We start from the raw sequence: 22,081 nt of genomic DNA, 5'->3' as shown, positions 1-22,081 counted from the left end.
ATACTATAAACCAAATGTTTTTGCCTTGATTTTAGCTCTTACCAAATTAAAATAAATTTGCATTTGTAAACTGACTTAGTTTCTTAAGACATTATAAACCAACTAGGCTCATCAAATTAATATTCAAATATACTATCAACTCTATTCAAAGAAAAATTCCAAATTCTGTTAATTATGTGAATATTGAAATAGGACCATAAAATAAATGATTAGATGCATGGATATTCTATTTATATTTTAGTTCCAAATGTTATTTCATCAGGGTAGAAACTGGGCTTTCAATATAAGTAAACATATTTTAATTTCTAAAGTGTAGACATCACAAAAGAAAACAGAGTAATTATTACTTTCATTCATCACAGATCTAATCTTGCCATAAGGGTTTCTAAAAAATAAAAATCAACTTATAAAACCCAATAGTAACCTAATTATTCACAGCAAAATGACACATAAGTCAGACATAACTAAAGCCAACTAGTTTGTTTACTTTCCTTTTTCAAAATAGTAGACAATGATTACTTACGTTCAATTAATTTTTGAATGACCTCATGTCTCTGTTCTTGTTTACGATTATAACGCAGAAAAATGCATAGAGTTCGTGAGGCCGCCTTTTGGACAGGTAAGACATTCTTGAAGAAATAAGACAGACAGTTACACTAGGCTAATTCTAGTCTAGATAATTTGGCCCCACCAAATCAATTTTAAGTTATTGACTAAAATAAAGTGTTCACTGCCTCTCAACTCATTGAACTTACATCCTTCTGGAAGTATCTTCATAATTTAATGTTAATCACTCAGGCAAATCAACCAATAATTATATTACAAAGTTAATTTGGCATAGTCATGTCCAAATCCTCCAGATCTGACTCTCATTCCCTTGCCATCTCATCTTACATGATCAAATACACCCCTGCCACCTATTCTTTTAGCTGTTCCATGGACTTTGTCATTCATTCATCTGGCAAACATTTGCTATAACATGTCATGTGTCAGGTCCATCACCAAAAATATGCCACTACTGAAATATTAATTTAGAGATCCTGTGATCAGGTATACTCTTCAATCCTTCTGGCTTAATTCTAGCTCTTCATGATACAGATGACATTTAGAATCCAAAGGACACCATGTCAATCATTCTTACCAGTATTTCAAGTCCCTTTGTCCTTTCAATTTCTGTCACACCACTAGGCAGAACCTTAATTCTAAATAAATATGGCCATTTATCTTTCCTGGGTTTGGGTTCAAACCATACTTTAGAGAAAAATCTCTCAACCAGACGTACTGTGTCCAGTATAAATTCATGTTCATTATCTTGATTTACATACAAATATAATGTTGAATTACTAAAGATCCCAAATATTATAGTGGGGATTCTTGAAATTCAAATAAAATGAAACTTTACATTGCTGAGACAGTGTTGCCTGCTACCTCCTCTCATATGTTATACGAGCTATTCACATTCTATCGGGTACAATTTGAGTGGGGTTTTTAATCTGTTGAATGTAAAAAGAGGGTATTTCCTATGATTTAGAAAAGAAAATTTAAAAAATATACATAAGCAGAAACATGACTGGACTTAAGGAAAATGAATTTTTGATAAATGGTAAACTAAATAAAAGCATATTATTCTTTTCTTTCATTTTATATATACTGATAGAATTTCAAATACATATATAATAGTCATATGAAAACATGTATATTTTGTACCTCATATAAAATACATATTATAGTTTATGGTATAAGGTATTCTTTTGGGCCAGAAGTCAAACATAAATGTAATCAAGTCAAAAGCACATAAGAGCCAGCTTGAAGACGTTGTAACAATTTGTGCACAAAAAATAATAACTGCAATAACATTATTTTATCTAAAAGAGAGTCAACATTAAAAACAAAGTGCACTTGTCACTATTAAAAATAGCTACTATGCCACCTCCTAGCTCTGAAAATTGGTAATTCGAGGGAAAAAATTAAGAATTCATCCTGTCTTTACATTAGTAAATGTAGCTCAAGGTAATCGAACAACCAATGTGGACAAAGGAATGTACTTCTTCACAGAATGCCACCATCAAAAATGCATAAATAATGGAATTTTAAAATTATTTTGCAAGTTATAATGAAATCACCGATTCAAGCAAGGATCATCAATGGATTCTAAAACTAACAGGTAAAAGGCTGATAGGAAACTGGGTAATCAGAGGGCTGAAATAGCAGCTGAAGATTGCACTGGCTATTCAAGAGTAATTTTAGAATAATTTTTTTAATTCTGTGAAAAATGACATTGGTAGTTTGATAGGAATGTGTTGAATGTGTAGACTGCTTTGGGCAATATGGCCATTTTAACAATATTAACTCTTCTAATCCATGAGCACGGAATGTTTTTCCATTTGTTTATGTCATCTATGATTTCTTTCAGCAGTGTTTTATAGTTTCCCTTGTAGAGCTCTTTCGTCTCCTTGGTTAGATGTTTTACTGGATATTTTTTTGTGGCTATTATAATTGGGATTGCATTCTTGATTTGGCTCTCAGCTTGAACATTATTGGTGCATAGAAATGCTACTGATTTTTGTACACTGGTTTTGTAACCTGAAACTTTACTGCAGTGGTTTATCAGGTCTAGGAGCCTTTTGACAAGATCCTTAGGGTTTTCTAGGCATAGAATTATATCACCAGCAAAGAGAGATCATTTGACTTCCTCTTTTCCTATTTGGATGTCTTTAATTTCTTTCTTTTGGCTGATTGCTCTGCCTAGGACTTCTAGTACTATGTTTAATAGGAGTGGTATGAGTGGGCATCCTTGTCTTGTTCCAATTCTCAAGGGGATGGCTTCCAGCTTTTGACCAATCAGTATGATGTTGGCAGTGGGTCTGTCATAGACAGCTCTTATTATTTTGAGGTATGTTCCTTCAATGCCTAGTTTGCTGAGGGTTTTTAACACAAAGAGACACTGGACTTTATCAAAAGCCTTTTCTGCATCTATTGAGATGATCACATAATTTTTGCTTTTAATCCTGTTTATGTGGCAAATAACATTTATTGATTTGCTTATGCTGAACTAACCTCACATTGCAGGAATGAAGCCCACTTGATTGTGGTGAATTAACTTTTTGATGTGCTACTGGATTTGGTTTGCTAGTATTTTCTTGAGGATTTTTATGTCGATGTTTGTCAGGAATACTGACTTCTAGTTTTCTTTTTTTGTTGTGTCTTTGCCAGATTTTGGTATCAGGGTGATGGTGGCTTTGTAGAATGAGTTAAACAGGAACCCTTCCTCCTCAATTTTTTTGAATAGTTTCAGTAGGATTGATTCCAGTTCAGAGCAGGTTGCAAGGTATGTCTGCTGGTAGTCTGGCAGTGCAGTGGGTCAAAGGTGGGAGATCCCTGGGCAGGGCAGTGGTACAACTGGTATACAACCAGGTAGGCAGGCCAGGGTTTTCAGCCCAGCAGATGAGTGTGGAGCCCACCCAGTTTGCACTACCCCAACTCAGCGTCTGCCCCAGAGGCAGGCCTGACCAGTTGGGCTTGTCCCAAGCCTTCTGTGCCCAGACCACAGAGCCATGGAATGTTTCTATATTTCAAAAAACTGCAATAAGATGTCATGTTAAATGTACAGTGAATTATGAGTTAAATAATCCCCTTGGAAATTTCCGTGAAAAAAGTAGACAACTAACTTTGTGGGGAGGCTTGAGTGCCACCTTGTTTTGAGGGAGGAGTCTTTTTCTTTTAACACTAATTATAAGGTTATCAATAGTAGGGCATCCATGTATTTGTATAAGCTTTCTCTGTTCCATTGCCACACTATAAAAGCAACAAAACTTACAGTAGGAAGCTTAAGGGGTGCCTTGGCAAAACAGCATAGCTGGGGTCAGACACTAAGGTTATGGATGCATCAGAGGTGCACATCAGAACAGAAGGTCCTTTGCAGTCAAGGTCACTGAGTCCTGTCAACCTACCTCTTAAGAAGAACTATTTCAAGTCTGAAGTGAGTCTACCCTGTTCTTGGCAGTATATAAACAAAGCGTAGGTGAAAGTGCCACCTAGTCATTCCTCTCTCCAGCTAGAGAGAAGATTCTCAGAGGGAGACCTAGTGGGGAAGCAAAGGGAAACCTGAGTCCCCTCCTCTGGACCTAGGAAGCTGACATCCTCCTAGGTAGAATGGAATGAACTGAGTTTGTTCTACTATTTTGAAAATATGAAGAGTTTTGGTAATTCCGGAACCAACCATGGGTTCAAAAGAATAAGATGAAAGGTACTGAGCTCACATTTGTCATCATGATTGTGAACATTCTTTGTAAGAAACGGTAATAAATCTGATCGCTTGATATGACATGTGGCAGGCAGGCATATTTCTGAAGTAGCTTCTCGTGAGTTCTCCATTTTAAAGAGGCTGCAGCTCGCTGTTCAGCAGCTGTGAGTGCTGGAATCAAGTCAGGCAGAGAAGATAACTGAAAAATGAAATGCATCAAAAAATCAATTATAAATAAATTGCAGCACTCAGTAAAATTACTCAGTCTTATAACACATTGGGGGAGGGAATACTCCTCATTTCAGAGTTCAGGAGACATCTTAGTTGTCACAAGGAGATAATTACCTGGTTAAATCAAACACTTTTAAAAGAAATCGTTAAGTAAAAAGTATGATTCCTGGGAACCAAATTTTGAAATAAAAACTACACACATTCTTCTTCCTGTCAGATTATCATAGCAACTCTTCTAACTGCAGTAAAATGTATTACATATTATTACTGTCAACAAGCTTTGACCTCGTAAGTCCTACCCTTTTCTTAGGTTACACAGAGGCTTAAAAAATAATAATAAAGAATAAATTTCTACCCTTTTGTCCTATTTGCTATTCTTGGAATAACATTAATGCTAATGAAAAATGAAAATATGAATATAAACTCCAAAGACAATAAACAACAATCATGGTAATTTAAAATTATTAATGTAAGAAAGATAGAGGAAATTCAAGCTGTTCAAACTCTAATAGGCTTTTACCGACCACCTGCTATGTGGCATGCACTATTTTACATGTTTTCCAAACATTCTTTCATTGATGCCTCACAATACCCTGTAGAGTAGGATAATATTAACACAGCTTAGAATGTTTCTGAAAGATGAAGTTTACCTTATTTTCTTGAACACTGCTTTCTCCACCAGTAGACATAAGTTCCAAGATTTCTGGAAGATGATCTATAAGAGCATCTAGTACCTTTTAACAGAGATATTGATTACTGTTACAGTGATTACTATGTTTTTTCTAGATTAATTCTACATGTCAATTTCTATATAGTAATAGTGTTGTTTTTTTTTTTCCCAAACAACATTTTGGGGATTTCTATTTTCTTACTCTGCCATCTTCTTGCTGAAAAGTCTTAGAAACATGATCAACTGCCTTGGCCAACCTTCGAAAAGAGATTAGTGTACCTGCCTCTTGACATTGTTCAAATAGTCTAAATCTGAGATAGCTACTTCTACAAAACTAATATGTTCAAAAACTGCCTCCAAACTTTTGACAGGTTGTTTAAATTGGATAATATTCTCGGTGATATCAAAATATTCATGAGCTGCGCTTTGGCAAACTAACAGTCATTTAGGTGAAAGGAATATCTAAATATAGCATCAAAATAAAGTATTTCAAAGTCTTCATAAGTACATATTAAGTGGTAAAATACTACACAATGGCAAGAGAAAAAAGTTATAAAATGTGATACATGATTACAATTGAGTAAAATAAAAACCTTTATATAGAAAAGAATATTCATATAAAAAAAGAAAAAGAAAACAAATAGTAACAGTAATTGAAATTAAAGGCATCCTTTTGTCTGTTTTTTGGCACTTCCTAAATTTTTCTTAATAAACAAATATACATATACTAAGTTTTAAAACTGAATATATTTTAAAACCTAATTTTTCAAACTATCTTCCCAATATCCTGTTTATGATATAGTGGTACAACAATTTGAAGCTTCTGGGGCTAGTCAGCTGAAAGAGCTGACACAATTCCAAGAAGTAGGGGAGAAAAGGCATTGGTATATTTGGACCAAACATAAAAGAATTAAAAATCAGAGTAAGAAAATATTACCTCCAGTGATTCATCTTGTAATAATGTTATTAGTTCTTTATGTATTAAATATACTCCAGAATTCAGAAGCTTAGACACCTAAAATATAGCAATAAAGTCTCTCAGATTTGAGACTACTAGACAGATACAGGTTATAATAATAATTTTTAAAAATACATCCGTGTTATATATTTATTCTAAAATAAAGCCATGTTATAACACAAATATAAAATTAGATTCTATAAAAATTAATGGCACAAATAACCAGCTTTCTAGTCTGCCTCGTGACACGCTGGAATGTGTGGACACACATGGGGTGAGGAAATACAAAAGAATGGGATTTACCAGAGTCATGACTTTCACATCAACAGCAATAACAAGCCCACAGGGGCCTCTAGTTCACATTTTAAAGTATTAGAGGAGCCAACAGGGTCTTAAAGGATATCCTAGGCATACAAGTGTTCATACCAGTTCAGAACTTCCCAAAGGGTAGCTTCTACTGAAGGCCTACAGTGATACTGGGGTAGTTATAACTCCTAAGAAAGCAAACCAACTTTCCTTTTCCCCATCAAAGACTTTAACCAGCATGTCAGGAGTTGGGAGAGTCCAAAATAATACAGTTCCCCTTGTAGATAGTAGTTTTTTTTGTCTCCTCCTTATAAACTCGGAGCCCACAACGGTGAATTTACCAGTTTCTACTTCACCTTATTCTTTTTAAAACACACTGGGCTTCAGTAAAGTTTTATTTGAAAAAAAAAAAATGGTCCCTGGATAAAGAAAGTGTTTTAAAATTCTTTGCTCTAACAGGGTTGTTTTTGACTTGTCAAAAATATTTCCAAAGTATTATTATTCTGAAAAATGAAAACAAAGAATATAAAAGCAATTATCAGACTCTAGCATTAACACTGTTAGAAAAATTTAAATCCACCAGTGGATTTTCATTACTTAAAAAAAAAAAAATTTACACTAGCCCCTCATTTTATGGAGAGGCACATCACTCTTATCCTACCTGCATGGTATGATTGTGGTAGAATATGGAAACTAGCCACCCAGCTGATACAGATCAATGATTATCAAACTCACTTCCACCAGTGAAACATATTTGTATACACATGTACATTTCCATATGTTTAATTATATGGTGCTATGACTGCTATAAAACATAAATAAAATTAAATATTAAAGTGATGAGGAAAAAAAAGAAAGTCTAAAATTGCATAAATACTGCATTCTCAGGCTCCAATCTTGTACAACTCCCTCTAGAGACCACTGATCTAACAAGTACATGTGGACATGGTAACCAAGCCTAAATGACCATTTAATGCATCTTGGAGGTGAATATTCTGCTCAGCTGGCCAGTGCTTTTTGCCCTATCCCCGCTCCTCCGAAAGTAGAGTTCTACAGCTGTGTTTTACAAAGATGATATAATTGTGCAGCACTGAAATTAATTTAAAGAGAAGATGTCCAGGATTTTGTATAATGCATATATATTTCATACCAGAAAAAGTGTTATTTTAAAAAAGCAAAACTATCACCCAATAGCCAAAAAAATATCTAAGCAACATTAATAATGATGCTATGGATGGATATCCTGCACACTTGCGGATAATCAAAGCGCTCTGACATAGGAACACAGTGCAAGGAAGGGGGTGAAATATTCTCACTGAGAATAAGAACTTGTACCTCTTATCCAGAGGTTTTTATGTGTCAGTTTTGAAGCTGAAAGTTACAGCTTACCGTATTTATTGCAACCACGGCATACGTGCACTTCTTGCTGTCATTCAAGAAACATGCCCCAAATTTCAACTTCAAGGGTTAAAAAGTTAAATTCATCATAAAAGTTTCAATTTACTTTTGCTCTTACTTTATAGTCATAATAGCAGAATCTAAAAGCCTTGCTCATGAAACACCAACCATTTGTAGTAAAAATAATTAATGTGTCTCAATTTTCTATTGGTTCTCAAATGCTTAAGTTTAGGTGCAAAGTTAACTGTAAATATTATAAAGCATATAAAAAGTGATTTTACTTTAAAATCTGCATCACCCATATCTACCACAATGTCTGGTTTAAACACTTGGTATAGATATGCTGAATGAATGGGTTAATAAAAGAATACACAAATATAATGTATTTATGGAAATGGATTCTGTAAACATGCTAAAAAAGAAGAAAATTATGGAAATTTTTAAACAAGATTTAAGACTAGAACATGAAAGAGATATCCAGTCTATATCTTATCATCTATAAGCACAAAATCATCTAGTATACATAGGTAGAATTAACAACAAATGTAAAGTGATATCAAGTCTTCAGACTTACTTCATAAAAGCAAATAGCAATAGTGTATCTGACTGGTACTTCAGGGTCATGGCAAAGGCAGAAGAATGTAGAATAGAGTTCCATGTGGAAGTTTTTAGGATCAACAAAAACAATCATGGCCTGGTGGAGGTGGAAGGGAGGAGATGAGTGGGAAGGAAAGAAAAACATGCATCAATACCTAATATTATAATCGTTTCACTTAAATTGAAATCATGTTCTCTGAATTGTAATTTAATTAAAAATCATATTTGGAAGATCCAAATATGTGTCTATCATTCTGATTTAGACATAGAGATATAAATTTCACAAATATTTACTCTGCACGTACTATGTATGCTAGACATAATGCTTAGCAGCAAGTGTCAAAAATGGCAATATTTTGAATGCCATCTATGCACATATTTTAAAGTTATAATAAAAATCCTCAGTAAATATAAATACATATTTATTACCGGAAAGTTATAAGCACAGTTCTTCCGTACTGAAATATATTTCTTCTCCTGCTCTAGGATTTGGGGTGGAATCTGGTTTTCATTGTGTCCATTTTCTTGTTGCAAACCCAATGTACAAAGTTTCTTATAAAATTCCAAAAATCTCAAGTGCTGATCTGGAGTGAAAATTCCTAAAACAAATACAAAAACCTATGCTCAACATTTCAATTGAAAACAAAATTTAAAAAGGGAAAATCAAAGTACAATAAAAATATAATTGGAGCCAAATACTTAAATAAATGGTTACAGATAGTTTATAAATAAAAGGAACATGAAAAGAGTAACTGTTAGGAATCTAACAGATCACATTATTTTACCTCATGTTAATTCCAGTAATATTTTAATTTCAAAAGTATAACTTACATAACGCAGGAACTATATCTGCATTAATTGCTGCAGCATGTATCATATTGTAGGCCACTAAAAAGTCACTAATAGTAACACTGTGGCTATTTATACATCTGCTATTTTCTTATAGTAAATGTTCTAAAATTGCTGGCAGAAAAGACACATGCATGTGTGTATGTGTCTCTGCAGGGAAGGAGCTTAAAAATTGAATCTGAAAGACAGCAAAGTAAATTCAAAATATTTTTAATCAATGGAATGGTTCCACTTCATTAACTATCTCAAGGAGCTAGAAACTCATAATATATTGTTATGAGTTCATTATTAAACAGTCTATCTCACATTGATACAGAAAGCTAAGAACTATGTGTTCCACATCCCAAGCTGAACTTCTCTAATGATATAATAAATTATTCAATAAATGGTTAATAAGTGTATACTTACTACATACAAATAGTTAATAAGCCTGAGCTTCTATTATCACATACCAAATAATACATAAGTATAAAATATTCAGAGATTTAAAGAGCTATGCTTACTGTATTCTGTCATTGTTCTTTCAAATAGGTTCTATTGGTGAAAAAGTCATTCCTAAATGTGTTCTAAATGATGCTATCAAAATTCTAAGATCTCATAAGATTTTTATATACTTAAGAGTTAGGCTTTACAATTAACTGAAGAGCCAAAATTTACACGACTGAGGTAGAAAAAAAAGGGAAAAATTATCTACAGTCTCAAAATTCTTAGGATATATCATACCATATAGTCCATGACATAGTTTTCCTAAATGGAAAGATAAAGAAATAAGAATTGACTCATCTGCTTTGAAAGATTTTTCACAAAATGATTTCACTAAGGGAAGTATAGTTTGACTTCTGTCATCTGGAAAACAAAACAAAATAATACATACTTTAAATTCAGTCGTCCACATTGCACATGTGGAAACTAATACACACACAAATTCCAGAAAGAAAAATTACTATGTTAGCCTCATAGTAACAGAAAATACCTGAAAGCAACAATGATGGAGGTGGGTGGTGAAAAAGGGGTAAGAGTAGGCTTGAAATGATCAAAAACTTTAATGTCAGGTTAAGGGGTTTGGACTTCATACTGCAGGCCATTGGGAACAGAATATAAAGAGTGATTATGAATTAAAAAGCTAAGATGATTGAGGATTTGAGTCTGAATAACTAAAAGAATTCTAACACCATTAACATAAATAGATAAATAATAAGCAAAGGAAACTTTTCTTATTCTCTTTTACACATATCTCATACTATGCTACAGCTTAAGCCCATTTTATCATTTCATTTTTTACTAAAATTACATTAGCTTATAATATGTTCTATGTATTGAATTTCAACACTTTTACTTCTTGGATGGCTCTTCTTTAAAAAATTAATCAATTATTTGAGTACATCTGCTTAGGTCACAAGTATCTGATATACTGGCGATTTTTAAGTCTCAATTCTAAATGCTCTCCAAATTTCTCACAGTTTTCTTAAATTTCAGAAATGAATCACTTCTTTATTGTCTGGAAATACTAAGTAAAATGCTGTAACAGGCTTATGAGTATTATTATTACTATTATCATTACATTTCAGTGCCATATCTACTATTTTTGTTAAATGACATTCATTCAACACACTGTATTTCTTACAGAACAAGCCTTGTAACTAAGTAGGAGTAGAAATATGAATAATAAATGGTCTCTGATTTTGAGAAATGTAAACTGGCAAAAAAGCCAAACACAAAAAATATAAGACAGTGTGATCACTGTCTTAATAGCTGGTATAAGGCAGGGATCTATAAACTATTTTTGTAAATATCCTAGGCTTTGCAGGCTCTGTCTCAACTACTCAGCTCTGTTCTTGCATCACAAAAACAGCTACAGACAATACGTGAACAAATAAGTGTGGCTCTGTCCCAATAAACTTTATTCACAGAAACAGGCGGCGGGCCAGATTTGGTCTAAGGGCCATAGTTTGCCAACCCTTGGTGTAAAGGATTTAGAAAGATGTCAGGGAGGACACTGCATTTAAACTGGGAACTAAAGAAGCAGAAGGATCATTCTCAGCAAACTATCGCAAGGACAAAAAACCAAACACCGCATGTTCTCACTCATAGGTGGGATTTGAACAATGAGAACACTTGGACACAGGGCGGGGAACATTGCACACCAGGGCCTGTCGTGGGGTGGCGGGAGGGGGGAGGGATAGCATTAGGAGATATACCTAATGTAAATGATGAGTTAATGGGTGCAGCACACCAACATGGCACATGTATACATATGTAACAAACCTGCACATTGTGCACATGTACCCTAGAACTTAAAGTATAATAATAAAAAAAAAGAAGCAGAAGGAGTTGGCTAGGAGAAAAATAGAGGGAAGGAAACAATAGAGAAAGAAAAAGTGTGAGAAAAGACTAGAGATGTGAAAGAATCTGGTATGCTAAGGAAGTGGGACTGGAGCATCAGACACAAGAGGAGTGGGAAAGAATGGTAGGAAATAAAGCCACAAACACAGGTTAGGCCCAGCTCTGTGATAAACGGGTGTGGGCAGTAAAAGAGAAAAGATCAAAGATGATGGCAAGGTTCTAGTTTGGAGCCTGGCGATGCCCCATTATTAGAGGAAAAAAGATTTATTCATTCACTTATCATGTATTGTAGTTTTACTCCTCTGGTTTGTCATATTGTCTAAATGACTGTTCCAGAATTTCCAAACACAATTATTGTCCATACTGCAATAATCTTTAAGAGGCTTCCTAGAGTTCAGATAAAATGTTGGTAATCCAAGTAAATGTAATACTATAATTATATGATTGAATTCTGTACCTAAGTACTTGACATTTACTCTTCCAAATTTCTCTTTATCAAAATAGTTAATGTTTACTGATAACTAATATCCAGCATTAGTCAAGAGTCTAGTCATACATTCAGTAGAGCAGTTAACTGTCTTCGTGACACGACTTACATAACACTAAGGAATATCTCTTTACCCTCTCCCACTCAAATACCCCATCCCAAATTTCTCCCCCAATGGCCATGAGATCTCTAGCATTAAAATATTATTAAGGAGAGGAAACTCATGTAGACAGTGTCTCAGGATCTGTCTTAATGTCAATTAGGTGAAAAAGTTAAAGTCAAATCCTTAGCCCTATACACACACAAGTCAGTTAAGTTTTGATGGGAGAAAAGAGAGATGGAATATGTAGCAACACTGTATGCCATGTGGTACTGGTTTTAATATGGTTTGTCTCCATCAAAATGCCTGTCAAGGCTAGGCCCCAGTGCAGCAATACTGGAAGGTGAAATCTTTAAGAGGTGGGGCCGCATGTGTCCACCCACTGGCTCCACCCTCATGGGTTGACTGGTGAAGTTCCTGTGGTATTGAGATCTCCTTCACAAGTGACTGGGTTAGCTCTCGTGGGACTGGGTTAGTTCTCCGGAGAGCAGGTTGTTACAAAGTCAACTTCTTCTGTTCCCTCTCCCTTTCACAGGCCTGCTTCCCCTTCCACTTCTCTGCCACGTTATGAGGCGGCATGAGGCCCTCATCAGAAACAGGTCAGATGGGGCTGCCTGATCTTGAACTTCCCAGCGTCTAGAAATGTGGGCCAAAATAAATTCCTTTATAAATTACCTGGTCTCAGGTATTCTGTTATAGCAACACAAACTGGACTACGACACCATGAGGGTAAAAGTGAAAGCCAAGAAGACACCAAAACAGAATGAATCATAAAAAGAGGGAGAGGGAGGCTTAACATAAGAAATTCTAAATCTACTTTTATTCTTTATTAGTGACATAAAACACGTAGAAAAACTGTTTTCAGAAGCAAAGATGTAGCCACATGATTTACCTGTATCAAATATATCAAGCAGATTAACCAAAGTTTCAAAAGCTGCAAGTCGTACACTGCTGCCTTCATCCCTAGAAAGTTCTATTAATTCAGGGAGCACCACATTTTTTGTAAGTTCTGTCCTGCACAATAAGCAATGGAAGAAAATAAATCAAATCAATAAAAGTGTAGCAAGAACTTACTAAAAACCAGTGACTGGGCTAGTTGCTGCAGAAAATATGAAAAATCATAAAGATACTGTTCCTGCTCTCCAGAAGCTTTCAGTCTTATTGGGAAAGCACACCATACATATAAGAAACATTAATAGTAATTTCATAATGATTTAAATCAATCCCACTTCCTCCAGCACAATATTGTTACCTACAGAAATCTTAATAACTAAGAGTTTATATTAAACTTTATAAATTATAATATAGTTTCCCATTTTAAGCGACTTCAGCAAAAATCTGGACTAATTAGAAAAACTTAGCAGTAGTAACTGCAGAAACCTAAACAATATATTTCTATCTAGATTTCAGGGTATAAATTATTTTCCATTCACCTAATACATGAAATTACGGTAACTAATTTCTACATAGAAGATGATATATGACTCTAGGTGTCCTACCTAGCAGAATGACACATAATATAAATGCTTTTAGGGAGTATACAATATTTATAATACAATCACAAATAGTTTGTATTCAACATTTTGTTTCTGCTTATTCCTCATGATAAGGTGTCACTGTAATGACAAACACTCTGATCAAGGAGAGCCTTGTGATGTGGTTAGCTTTCTTGGGTACAAGATGGAAAATGGCATCAATTATAATTGACATAAGATGTTGATGGAGTCCAAGAAAGTTATTAAGAGCTGTAGAAAACTTTTAAAAATTTCAGGGCAAATCTCAAAGACTCTAAGACAATGCTGTCAAGTAGAACTTTCTCCAATGATGGAAATGTTTATCATTTGTACTCTGCAGTAGGGTACTATTGAGCATTTTTAAAAATAAGTTTATTATGAATAAGGAACTAAAGCTCTAATGTTAATTTTCCTTATTTTAAACTAAAATAGCCACATGTGAGTAGGGGCTACCATATTAGACAGCATACCACAATGACAAGGACTTGAGCAATTGAAGAGCCACAAAAAAAAATGTTTTTCTGAGAGATTGATCTAGATCACACAGATAGAGATGTTAACACTACCAGTACTTCACAAACATTCGGCAAATACAGGATGTAGACAGAGGAGGTAAAAGAGTAAAATGTGACAGAACATATCCAAAGTTCATAAAAATTTATTTCCTAAAAATTTTGCTCAGAATATATTTGTATACCTACTGAAATCCTTGAATTTATTAACAGTGAAAGAAAATAGTTTAAGAAAAATAATTTCATCTCTATAGTAAAAGTTATTTCCATTCAATCTTTAAACAGAGTTCTCTTTTTTTCAAAAACATGTGACAGTGATGCAAATTCAACTTAATTATCTCTGGGCATTAAAAACGAAAGTAATCATAACAAATAACTCTTTCATTAATTGTGTTAAACTTCCAACACAACACTTAAATACTATTTAGCAAGAGTGGACACAGGACAGAGTACACTACCATACCCTGTGTGACATTCTACCATACCCTGTGTGACATTCAAAAGCCTTTTCAGAGCCTTAAATATTGGCCCAGATTTTTAAAAAATTAACAAAGGTACAAATGACTACAATCTGATTGTCCTAGCTTGTGCAACAAAGAACCAGATGAAATCAGTGCAACTTCTGCTAAAAATGAGAGGTTCCAATGATTTTTGTACCAATTTTGAATCTTGTTTTTAAAAGAAAAGATTTCCCAAGATGGTTTTTAGGTAAGACTCCCTTTAATATCATACTTCTAAGATTGAAATGAGATCAGTTCTTATGGGTGAAGAGACTGGCTGCTATGCCTCTCCTGAAGCTTCAGGCACCCATAGAACAAGGAGAGCAACAGCTGGGCATGGTGGCCCACACCTGTAATCCCAGCACTTTGGGAGGCCGAGGCAGGCGGATCACGAGGTCAGGAGATCGAGACCATCCTGGCTAACACGGTGAAATCCCATCTCTACTAAAAATACAAAAAATTAGCCGGGCGTGGTGGTCGGCGCCTGTAGCCCCAGCTACTTGGGAGGCTGAGGCAGGAGAATGGCGTGAACCTGGGAGGCGGCGCTTGCAGTGAGCCAAGATCACACCACTGCACTCCAGCCTGGGCGACAGAGTGAGACTCCCTCTCAAAAAAAAAAAAAAAAAAAAAGAACAACGAGAGCAACAAAACAAACATTGGAAGCCTGAAGTTGCACAGGAGCTATAGAAAGACTTCCATTAGAGTGTAGTCGGCCCTCAACATCTGCAGGTTCCGCATCTGTGGATTTAACCAACCATGAATAGAAAATATTCAGAAAAAAATTTCTTCTTTACTGAACATGTACAGACTTTTTTCTTGTCATTATTTCCTGAACAATACAGCATAACTATTTACATAGCATTTATATTGTATTAGGTATTATTAGCATCTAGAGATGATTTTAAACATGTGGAAGGATATAAGCAAGTCATATGGAAATACGAGACTCTTTTATATCAGAGACTTGAGCATCCTCAGATTTTGGTATCCAAAAGAGGTCCTGGAACCAAGTCCCCAAGGATATGGAGGGACAACTGCAATCCCATCTGAAATAACCCAATAATATAGTCAAAGAATAGCCAGTCAAACATATTCCAAGTATGGTTTATATTGGGCTATCTTTTCTTTCCTGAATCTAGGTGTCTGGAATGATAACTAAGCAACTAAGGTGAGAAAAAAAGAAATTAACATTAATCAAATGCCTACCACCATGCTAAGCACATTCCTCTTTATCTCTTTTAATCCAGACATAGAGGAGGTACTTGTTATGATCATTTTTAAAGATCAAATATAGCCTTTCAATGGCATGCTTTCATGGAAATGGCATAAGGAATTCAAAGTATACCTACCCAATGCCCTGGGCTATATTTTCTAATTGCCGACACATACAAGATCGAACTTCATATTCTACATCTTGACAGAGTGATTTTACCAGAGGAAGTATTTCTCGCTTAATGCTGAAGGTGGGGAGAAAAGAAACATGCAAATGAATGAGTGTTTCAGAATAATATTTCCAAACAATTATCATTAAAATCTTAACTCACCTTAATAATAACAAATGTACTTTAATAGAAAAAAAATAATAGTTTACAAGGTATTTTACATATGTTATTAAATTTGGATATTAGCTACTTGTAAATTATGTATATCACACAGTCTTTTTAAAATAATGGTTAATTTTGGATTGGCAGTTGAAATGTCTATAGCTAAAATAAAAGGCTGTAGCAGTAGAATATCTGAGTCTAGCAACCATCAACCAAAATATTCTTCAGCTTTACTCTTGTATCATAATTACAAAACATTCCATTCTTTTCATTTGATATTTAATAAGCAGGCAAGAAGTAGCACATGAATTGTAAACATGCTCCATAAAACCTCACAATAAGTTAAATTATTCAAAATAACAAATTCATAACAACAGTGTAAAAAAGCAGAAATTCTATCTTTATGCCACTGCCAATTTTGAAAGTCGATAAGACAACGCCGTTTTATCCTCAAAACTATATTTGGTATGAGATAGGGAAGATTAAGATAGGAAGTAGGAAGAAAGTTAACCTTACCAATTCTGAAAAGTTATGAGATTGAAAAGAAAGGCATCTGAATAAGCAAATTCGTCATGAGAATTCTATAAAGTTAAAATAGTTAAGATAACTAAATTTCTACGCAGTATGAAATAATACAAATATATTTGTTACACAGTCATTATACATTTTAAATCAATGTAATAAAGTAGACCAAAAATTACATACAGATACTCACGTGTGGGCATCAAATTTGTTGGTCAATTTTCCTAAAATTTTACAACTAACTAAACGAGACTGGACTGTTTGGGAAAGTTGTGCCTTGGAAACAAGTGGATTCAAAATCTAAAGAGAAAATTTAGAGAAAAAAATTCACAAAATTTTATACATTCATGCCACTCATGTCAGCTATTTCCTTCAGAGTATTTTAAAGTTCTAAATGTTTTTTAAGAACCTGAATTACGATTTGAGGTTCATGACTCAATAACTTGGATTATCTTATTTGTCTTCTGAGTTATTAAGGTAAAGATAATTAGAAATTATGCAATTAAAACAATTAGGAAAAAAACTGAAGTAAAGTTTATGGTGATTTTACAATGCTCTGTATGCACACATAAAAGTAGAATTTTGAAATACATATTTTAAAAAGAAAAAAGCAAATAATGACTAAATAAAAATGTATTTTTATTCCATATAGATTAATTTTTATATGTATCCTAATGGGATGAAAAACATTATAGCTTCAAATAAATCCTATTAAATAATTCTGTCATTTGAGTACAATAAGCCAAGTCTGATATTGCATTATGTATATACTGGGCACTCAAATACTACAACAGCCTGACAGACCATAAAACACTATGAAGATCAGACTCTGATTCTAGTCCCAGTTCTTTAGTTTGTCCAAAGAATCTCGCTATTTCTTTTTTTTTTTTTTTTTTTTTGAGACGGAGTCTTGCTCTGTCGCCCAGGCTGGAGTGCAGTGGCGCGATCTCGGCTCACTGCAAGCTCCACCTCCCGGGTTCACGCCATTCTCTTGCCTCAGCCTCCCGAGTAGCTGGGACTACAGGCGCCTGCCACCACGCCCAGCTAATTTTTTGTATTTTTAGTAGAGACGGGGTTTCACCGTGTTAGCCAGGACAGTCTCGATCTGACCTCGTGATCCGCCCACCTCGGCCTCCCACAGGGCTGGGATTACAGGCGTGAGCCACCGTGCCCAGCCCATAATCTCGCTGTTTCTAATCTCCAGTTTCTCATCTATTTAAAATGGAAATGAGAATATGTCTTACTAAGATCTCTTTAATTTCTAAAATTCTATGACTCTATAGTCAACTGGCTTGTTTCCTCTCAAAGTAGCTGGAATTACTGAATATGCATTGATAATTTAGAAGTGAAAAGTTTAGAATAAATTACATATCTAAAATCTTTGAAACCACATGTTAAATAATATGGTATTCTAGAGTAAAAATTGCATTATACAGCATATTGCTTTTCAAAAAATATAAAAATCACATGTCCATATTACGTTCAGCACTTAAATATGCATAATCATCTAGATGTTTGGCATCAAGTATGCAAACATCCTTATAACTAGAAAATCTTCCCATTTTCAAGCCAGTATTTAAGCATTGTGATAGGACCATGAACTGTATGAAGACAAAGAAAGGACAAAGACACTTAATGAAGTCAGCAGAAGACATTTCATTGGCTGATGACTCTTTTTTTCAATCATGACATATTTGGAAAGAAATGTGTATAGGAATAATATTCAAAGAATACAAAATCTTTTCATTAGTGGATACATTTTCTTTCCATTTTTCTTCTTCTCTCATTGTAATTTATTTAAAGTCTTTAGAGAAGAGTATGCTGTTCAATGTTGAAAATTAATAGGCAAACAACATGTTGGGAATAATATTTGTAAGTATAACAAAGAATTGGCAACCATAATAGGCAAATAGCACATATAAATAGTGATTAAAGGATAGGATCAAACAATTGCAAAGGAATAAAGAGAAACTGATATAAATATGAGAAAATATTCAACAGCACAATAATTTAAAAATTCCAATTAAAATGTAATTCCATTTTTGGCCCATTAAATGTAATAGAAACACTATTGCTGATAAAAGTCCAGGAAAAGAGCATCTTCACATATTGTTAGTTAAAAGCTTAAGAATATTAATGCCCTCTGATCCATTAATTCCTTTTTGAAAGCTACAATTAAATTATCTGAAAAACAGGAAGAGCTCTACAGAAATGTTCATTAATGTCCTATTCAATAGTAAAATATAAGCCTGAAAACAGGCTTAAATGTTTCACAAGTAAAATATTCTGCAGCTACTATCAAATGAGTTTTAAAAATATAGGAAAGTAATGCTAAGTGAAAAACAACCATATATAAATTCAGTATGATCACTGATATGGCAAGCCAATCAGCAACCATATATAGGAAAAAAATCTGAAAGGAAATACATCAGGACCTTAAAAGTGAACAAGTACAGAGCTATGAATTCTTTTTTCTTCCTTCTATATTTTATATTTCTCAAATTTTCTCCAATGTGCATGTGTTACATTCAAAATGAAAAACAACTTTCTTTTTTAAAAACCATTTTTGACAAGAAAACTTTAAAAAAAAAAAACCTTAGAGTGACTTACTTATTAGTATTTGCCCCCATGAAAGTATTACCTCATGCCGTAGGGTTTCTTTTGGCAATACTTCTATAACAGACAGAAGAGTTTCCAGCCATGCATTGCTGACACCTAGTTGACAAGAGATAAAACATACTAAATTAAACGTCTCACTTCAAATTCAGTTTCAACTCAGCCATTAATAGTTACAATAGCACTTAATGATAAAATGGAAATAATTATTTTCATTACTATTCTAAAAAGTTTCTCTATTATTTTGTCTCAGTCAACATCTAGAAAATTTTTATATTTTTAAAAATAGTATTGGTGAGATATCTTTAAACCAAGGTTTGCTCTTTTATTGTACAATACTATAAACATGACTGCTAGAAAAGGAAAAAAAACTAACAAGAAAGTATAAATCATAAGATGAATGAATGGATCTTCAGCTTTCAAGGATATTAAATTTTGTGGGTTTTATAAGACAGCCATAGCTATTTTAAGTCATTCCACTGCTCAACTCCTAGGCAGCATGGCCTTACTCAGTTATCCTCATCAGGCTAACAGTATTTATATAATATCATGGCCATACACAAAAAAACAATAAACAAGTATATAATTAAGCATGTCGGGCCCCTGACCTGTGTCCCTGTGTTCCAGATGCAGGAGAATGACTTGGAGGAACGAGTGGGTATATGCATGAATTGACACTGATTCGTCCTGCAGAATGGTCAGAAATGACATTGCAGCCGTTAACTGCATTTCCACTCCTGCAACATGCAGGGCTTCCTGTATAATCAGAAAGAGTTTGCTATTTACATAGATGAGAGATCACAAATTATAATTTTTAAAAATCCAAGGTTGTAGAAACTAAATAGTCATATTCCACAAAATTAAGATATATGACCTTTAAGGATATGTACTTATTTTGGAGAACTATATTAATCTGCCCCGATCATTTAACTCATTAGACTACATAAAATTTAAGTGTCTTAGGATTTTATAAGATAAAGTAACTTTCCATCACTTTACTGAATAAAAATTATAAACAGTACGTAAACCTTTAAGCAACAGAGTAGAAACTTTTGATAGGTTTTAATTTCTGTTTTCCTGTTTGGATTGTGACAGTTTGTCATCCTACCTAGAACAATGTCAAAGCTCAGACAATCACATGTGTTTCCATTATTTGTATCTGTGTTTCATCATACATTCTATTATAAAAAAGAATACACTTAAGAGTATGCAAAATATTTCCCCTTTAAACAACTGAAGAGAACACAAATTACCATGAAGTAAACTGTTTTCAAAAGAAAATTTCCTAAGAATATGCTTTTAAAAATTAATTATATTCATAGTCATCTCCATTCACCATTTAAAGAATTTTAAAATGCATATCCAAAATTAAAGCCTACATTATAGTATGTTTTCAACACACCAAAGAGTCAAAAAAAACTATCTTTCTACATAAGCCTCAAAGATATTACTGTACTTCTCTATGAGAGAGAGACAGAGAGAGAGAGTGTTTGTGTGTGTAATGTAAAGGCAACAAGAAGTATTACTTGTTCAATTATGGCAATAATGAAAATTTCCCTTATATGCCTATTTCATAATATAATAAAGTTAGTAGAACAACCTGGAACTTAGTCATAAAATAAAGTTTCATATCAGTGATCTTAGGAATATTAATCCTTCTGCATTATTTCCTAATCTATAAAATGTGAATTATAGCAACATCTTCATGAAGATTTGAATCATTTAAACAGAACTTTTGTGATTTATCAACTTGTGCAAAATGAACGTTTAAATAATTACTATTATATATTCACTGTCTTCTGTCTATATTACCTTTGGATATCTAGTTGGAATCTCAGTTACTCGCACCTTCACTGATCTCTCCCTAAAACCTGCTCCTCCTGTAATCTTCCTCATCCTGATAAATAGTAAATGACATCTCTGCCCTTCCAGCTGCTCAGCCCAAAAACTGTGGGGTCATCCTTAACTCTTCTCATTCCCTCACTCCCCACAGTCAAAAGACCAATAAATCCTGAAGGGTCTACCTTCAAAACAGATCCAGAATCTGAACACTGATCACCTCTCCTGTTGCCACCCTACTCCAAGTCACCATCTTTTCCAGCCTCAATTACTCAAAAAACCTTTAACCAGTCCCTGATTCCATCACTGTCCCTTTACTATCCATTCTCTATACTGTAGCCTGAGAAATTATTTTAAGAAATAAGTCAGATAATGTCACTTTTCTGCTCAAAACTCTCCAATGGGCTTCCATCTCACTCAAAGGAAATGTCAAAGTCCTTTTAATGACTTACAGTATGTGTTCTCAGTTCCACTTTTTCTGGATTTCCATATGGCTGGATCCCCTACCTCTTTCAAGCCTCTACTCAAATACCACCTTTTCAATGAGGCCTTCCCTGATGACCCTACTTCGAGCTGAGAGTCACTTCCTTACCCCAGTTCTCACTACCCCCCTTTACCGGTTTATTCATTACCATCATCCAATACATAACATGTTTATTTGTTTATGGCCTATCTTTCAAAACTGGACACAAGCTTCATGTATCCCCACCTCCTAGCACACAGCAGGCATTCAGTAAGCAGCTGCCTGGTGACTAAATGTCTCTTACCCTCTCACCTACGCTTTCTGCTCTTGATGCTCTCACCCTTCACACACATTTTGCACATCTCCCAAAAAGTGGTTTCAAGAGACTT

The 22,081-nt window shown here is 34.2% G+C and overlaps 1 protein-coding gene across 4 annotated transcripts in view; it reads right to left on the bottom strand.

The window, feature by feature from the left end:
* The window catches only part of PPP4R4 (protein phosphatase 4 regulatory subunit 4), a 107,168-nt gene that overhangs the window by 28,946 nt on the left and 56,141 nt on the right, over nt 1-22,081 (bottom strand). For all 4 annotated transcript variants that reach the window (XM_054447453.2, XM_054447455.2, XM_054447458.2 and 1 more), the window contains 12 exons: nt 19,999-20,146; nt 19,416-19,489; nt 16,968-17,074; nt 16,058-16,165; nt 13,075-13,196; nt 9,976-10,098; nt 8,833-9,002; nt 8,381-8,500; nt 6,082-6,159; nt 5,125-5,208; nt 4,260-4,442; nt 524-629 (listed from right to left, as the gene is read on the bottom strand). In XM_054447453.2, coding sequence (XP_054303428.1) covers nt 524-629; nt 4,260-4,442; nt 5,125-5,208; nt 6,082-6,159; nt 8,381-8,500; nt 8,833-9,002; nt 9,976-10,098; nt 13,075-13,196; nt 16,058-16,165; nt 16,968-17,074; nt 19,416-19,489; nt 19,999-20,146 — 1,423 coding nt within the window. The remainder of the gene's footprint in view (nt 1-523; nt 630-4,259; nt 4,443-5,124; nt 5,209-6,081; nt 6,160-8,380; nt 8,501-8,832; nt 9,003-9,975; nt 10,099-13,074; nt 13,197-16,057; nt 16,166-16,967; nt 17,075-19,415; nt 19,490-19,998; nt 20,147-22,081) is intronic.

The sequence above is a fragment of the Pongo pygmaeus genome, chromosome 15, assembly GCF_028885625.2.
Source record: "Pongo pygmaeus isolate AG05252 chromosome 15, NHGRI_mPonPyg2-v2.0_pri, whole genome shotgun sequence".
Taxonomy (NCBI): domain Eukaryota; kingdom Metazoa; phylum Chordata; class Mammalia; order Primates; family Hominidae; genus Pongo; species Pongo pygmaeus.
Note: the sequence above shows the minus strand (reverse complement) of the source record. Positions and strands in the feature narration are given on the sequence as shown.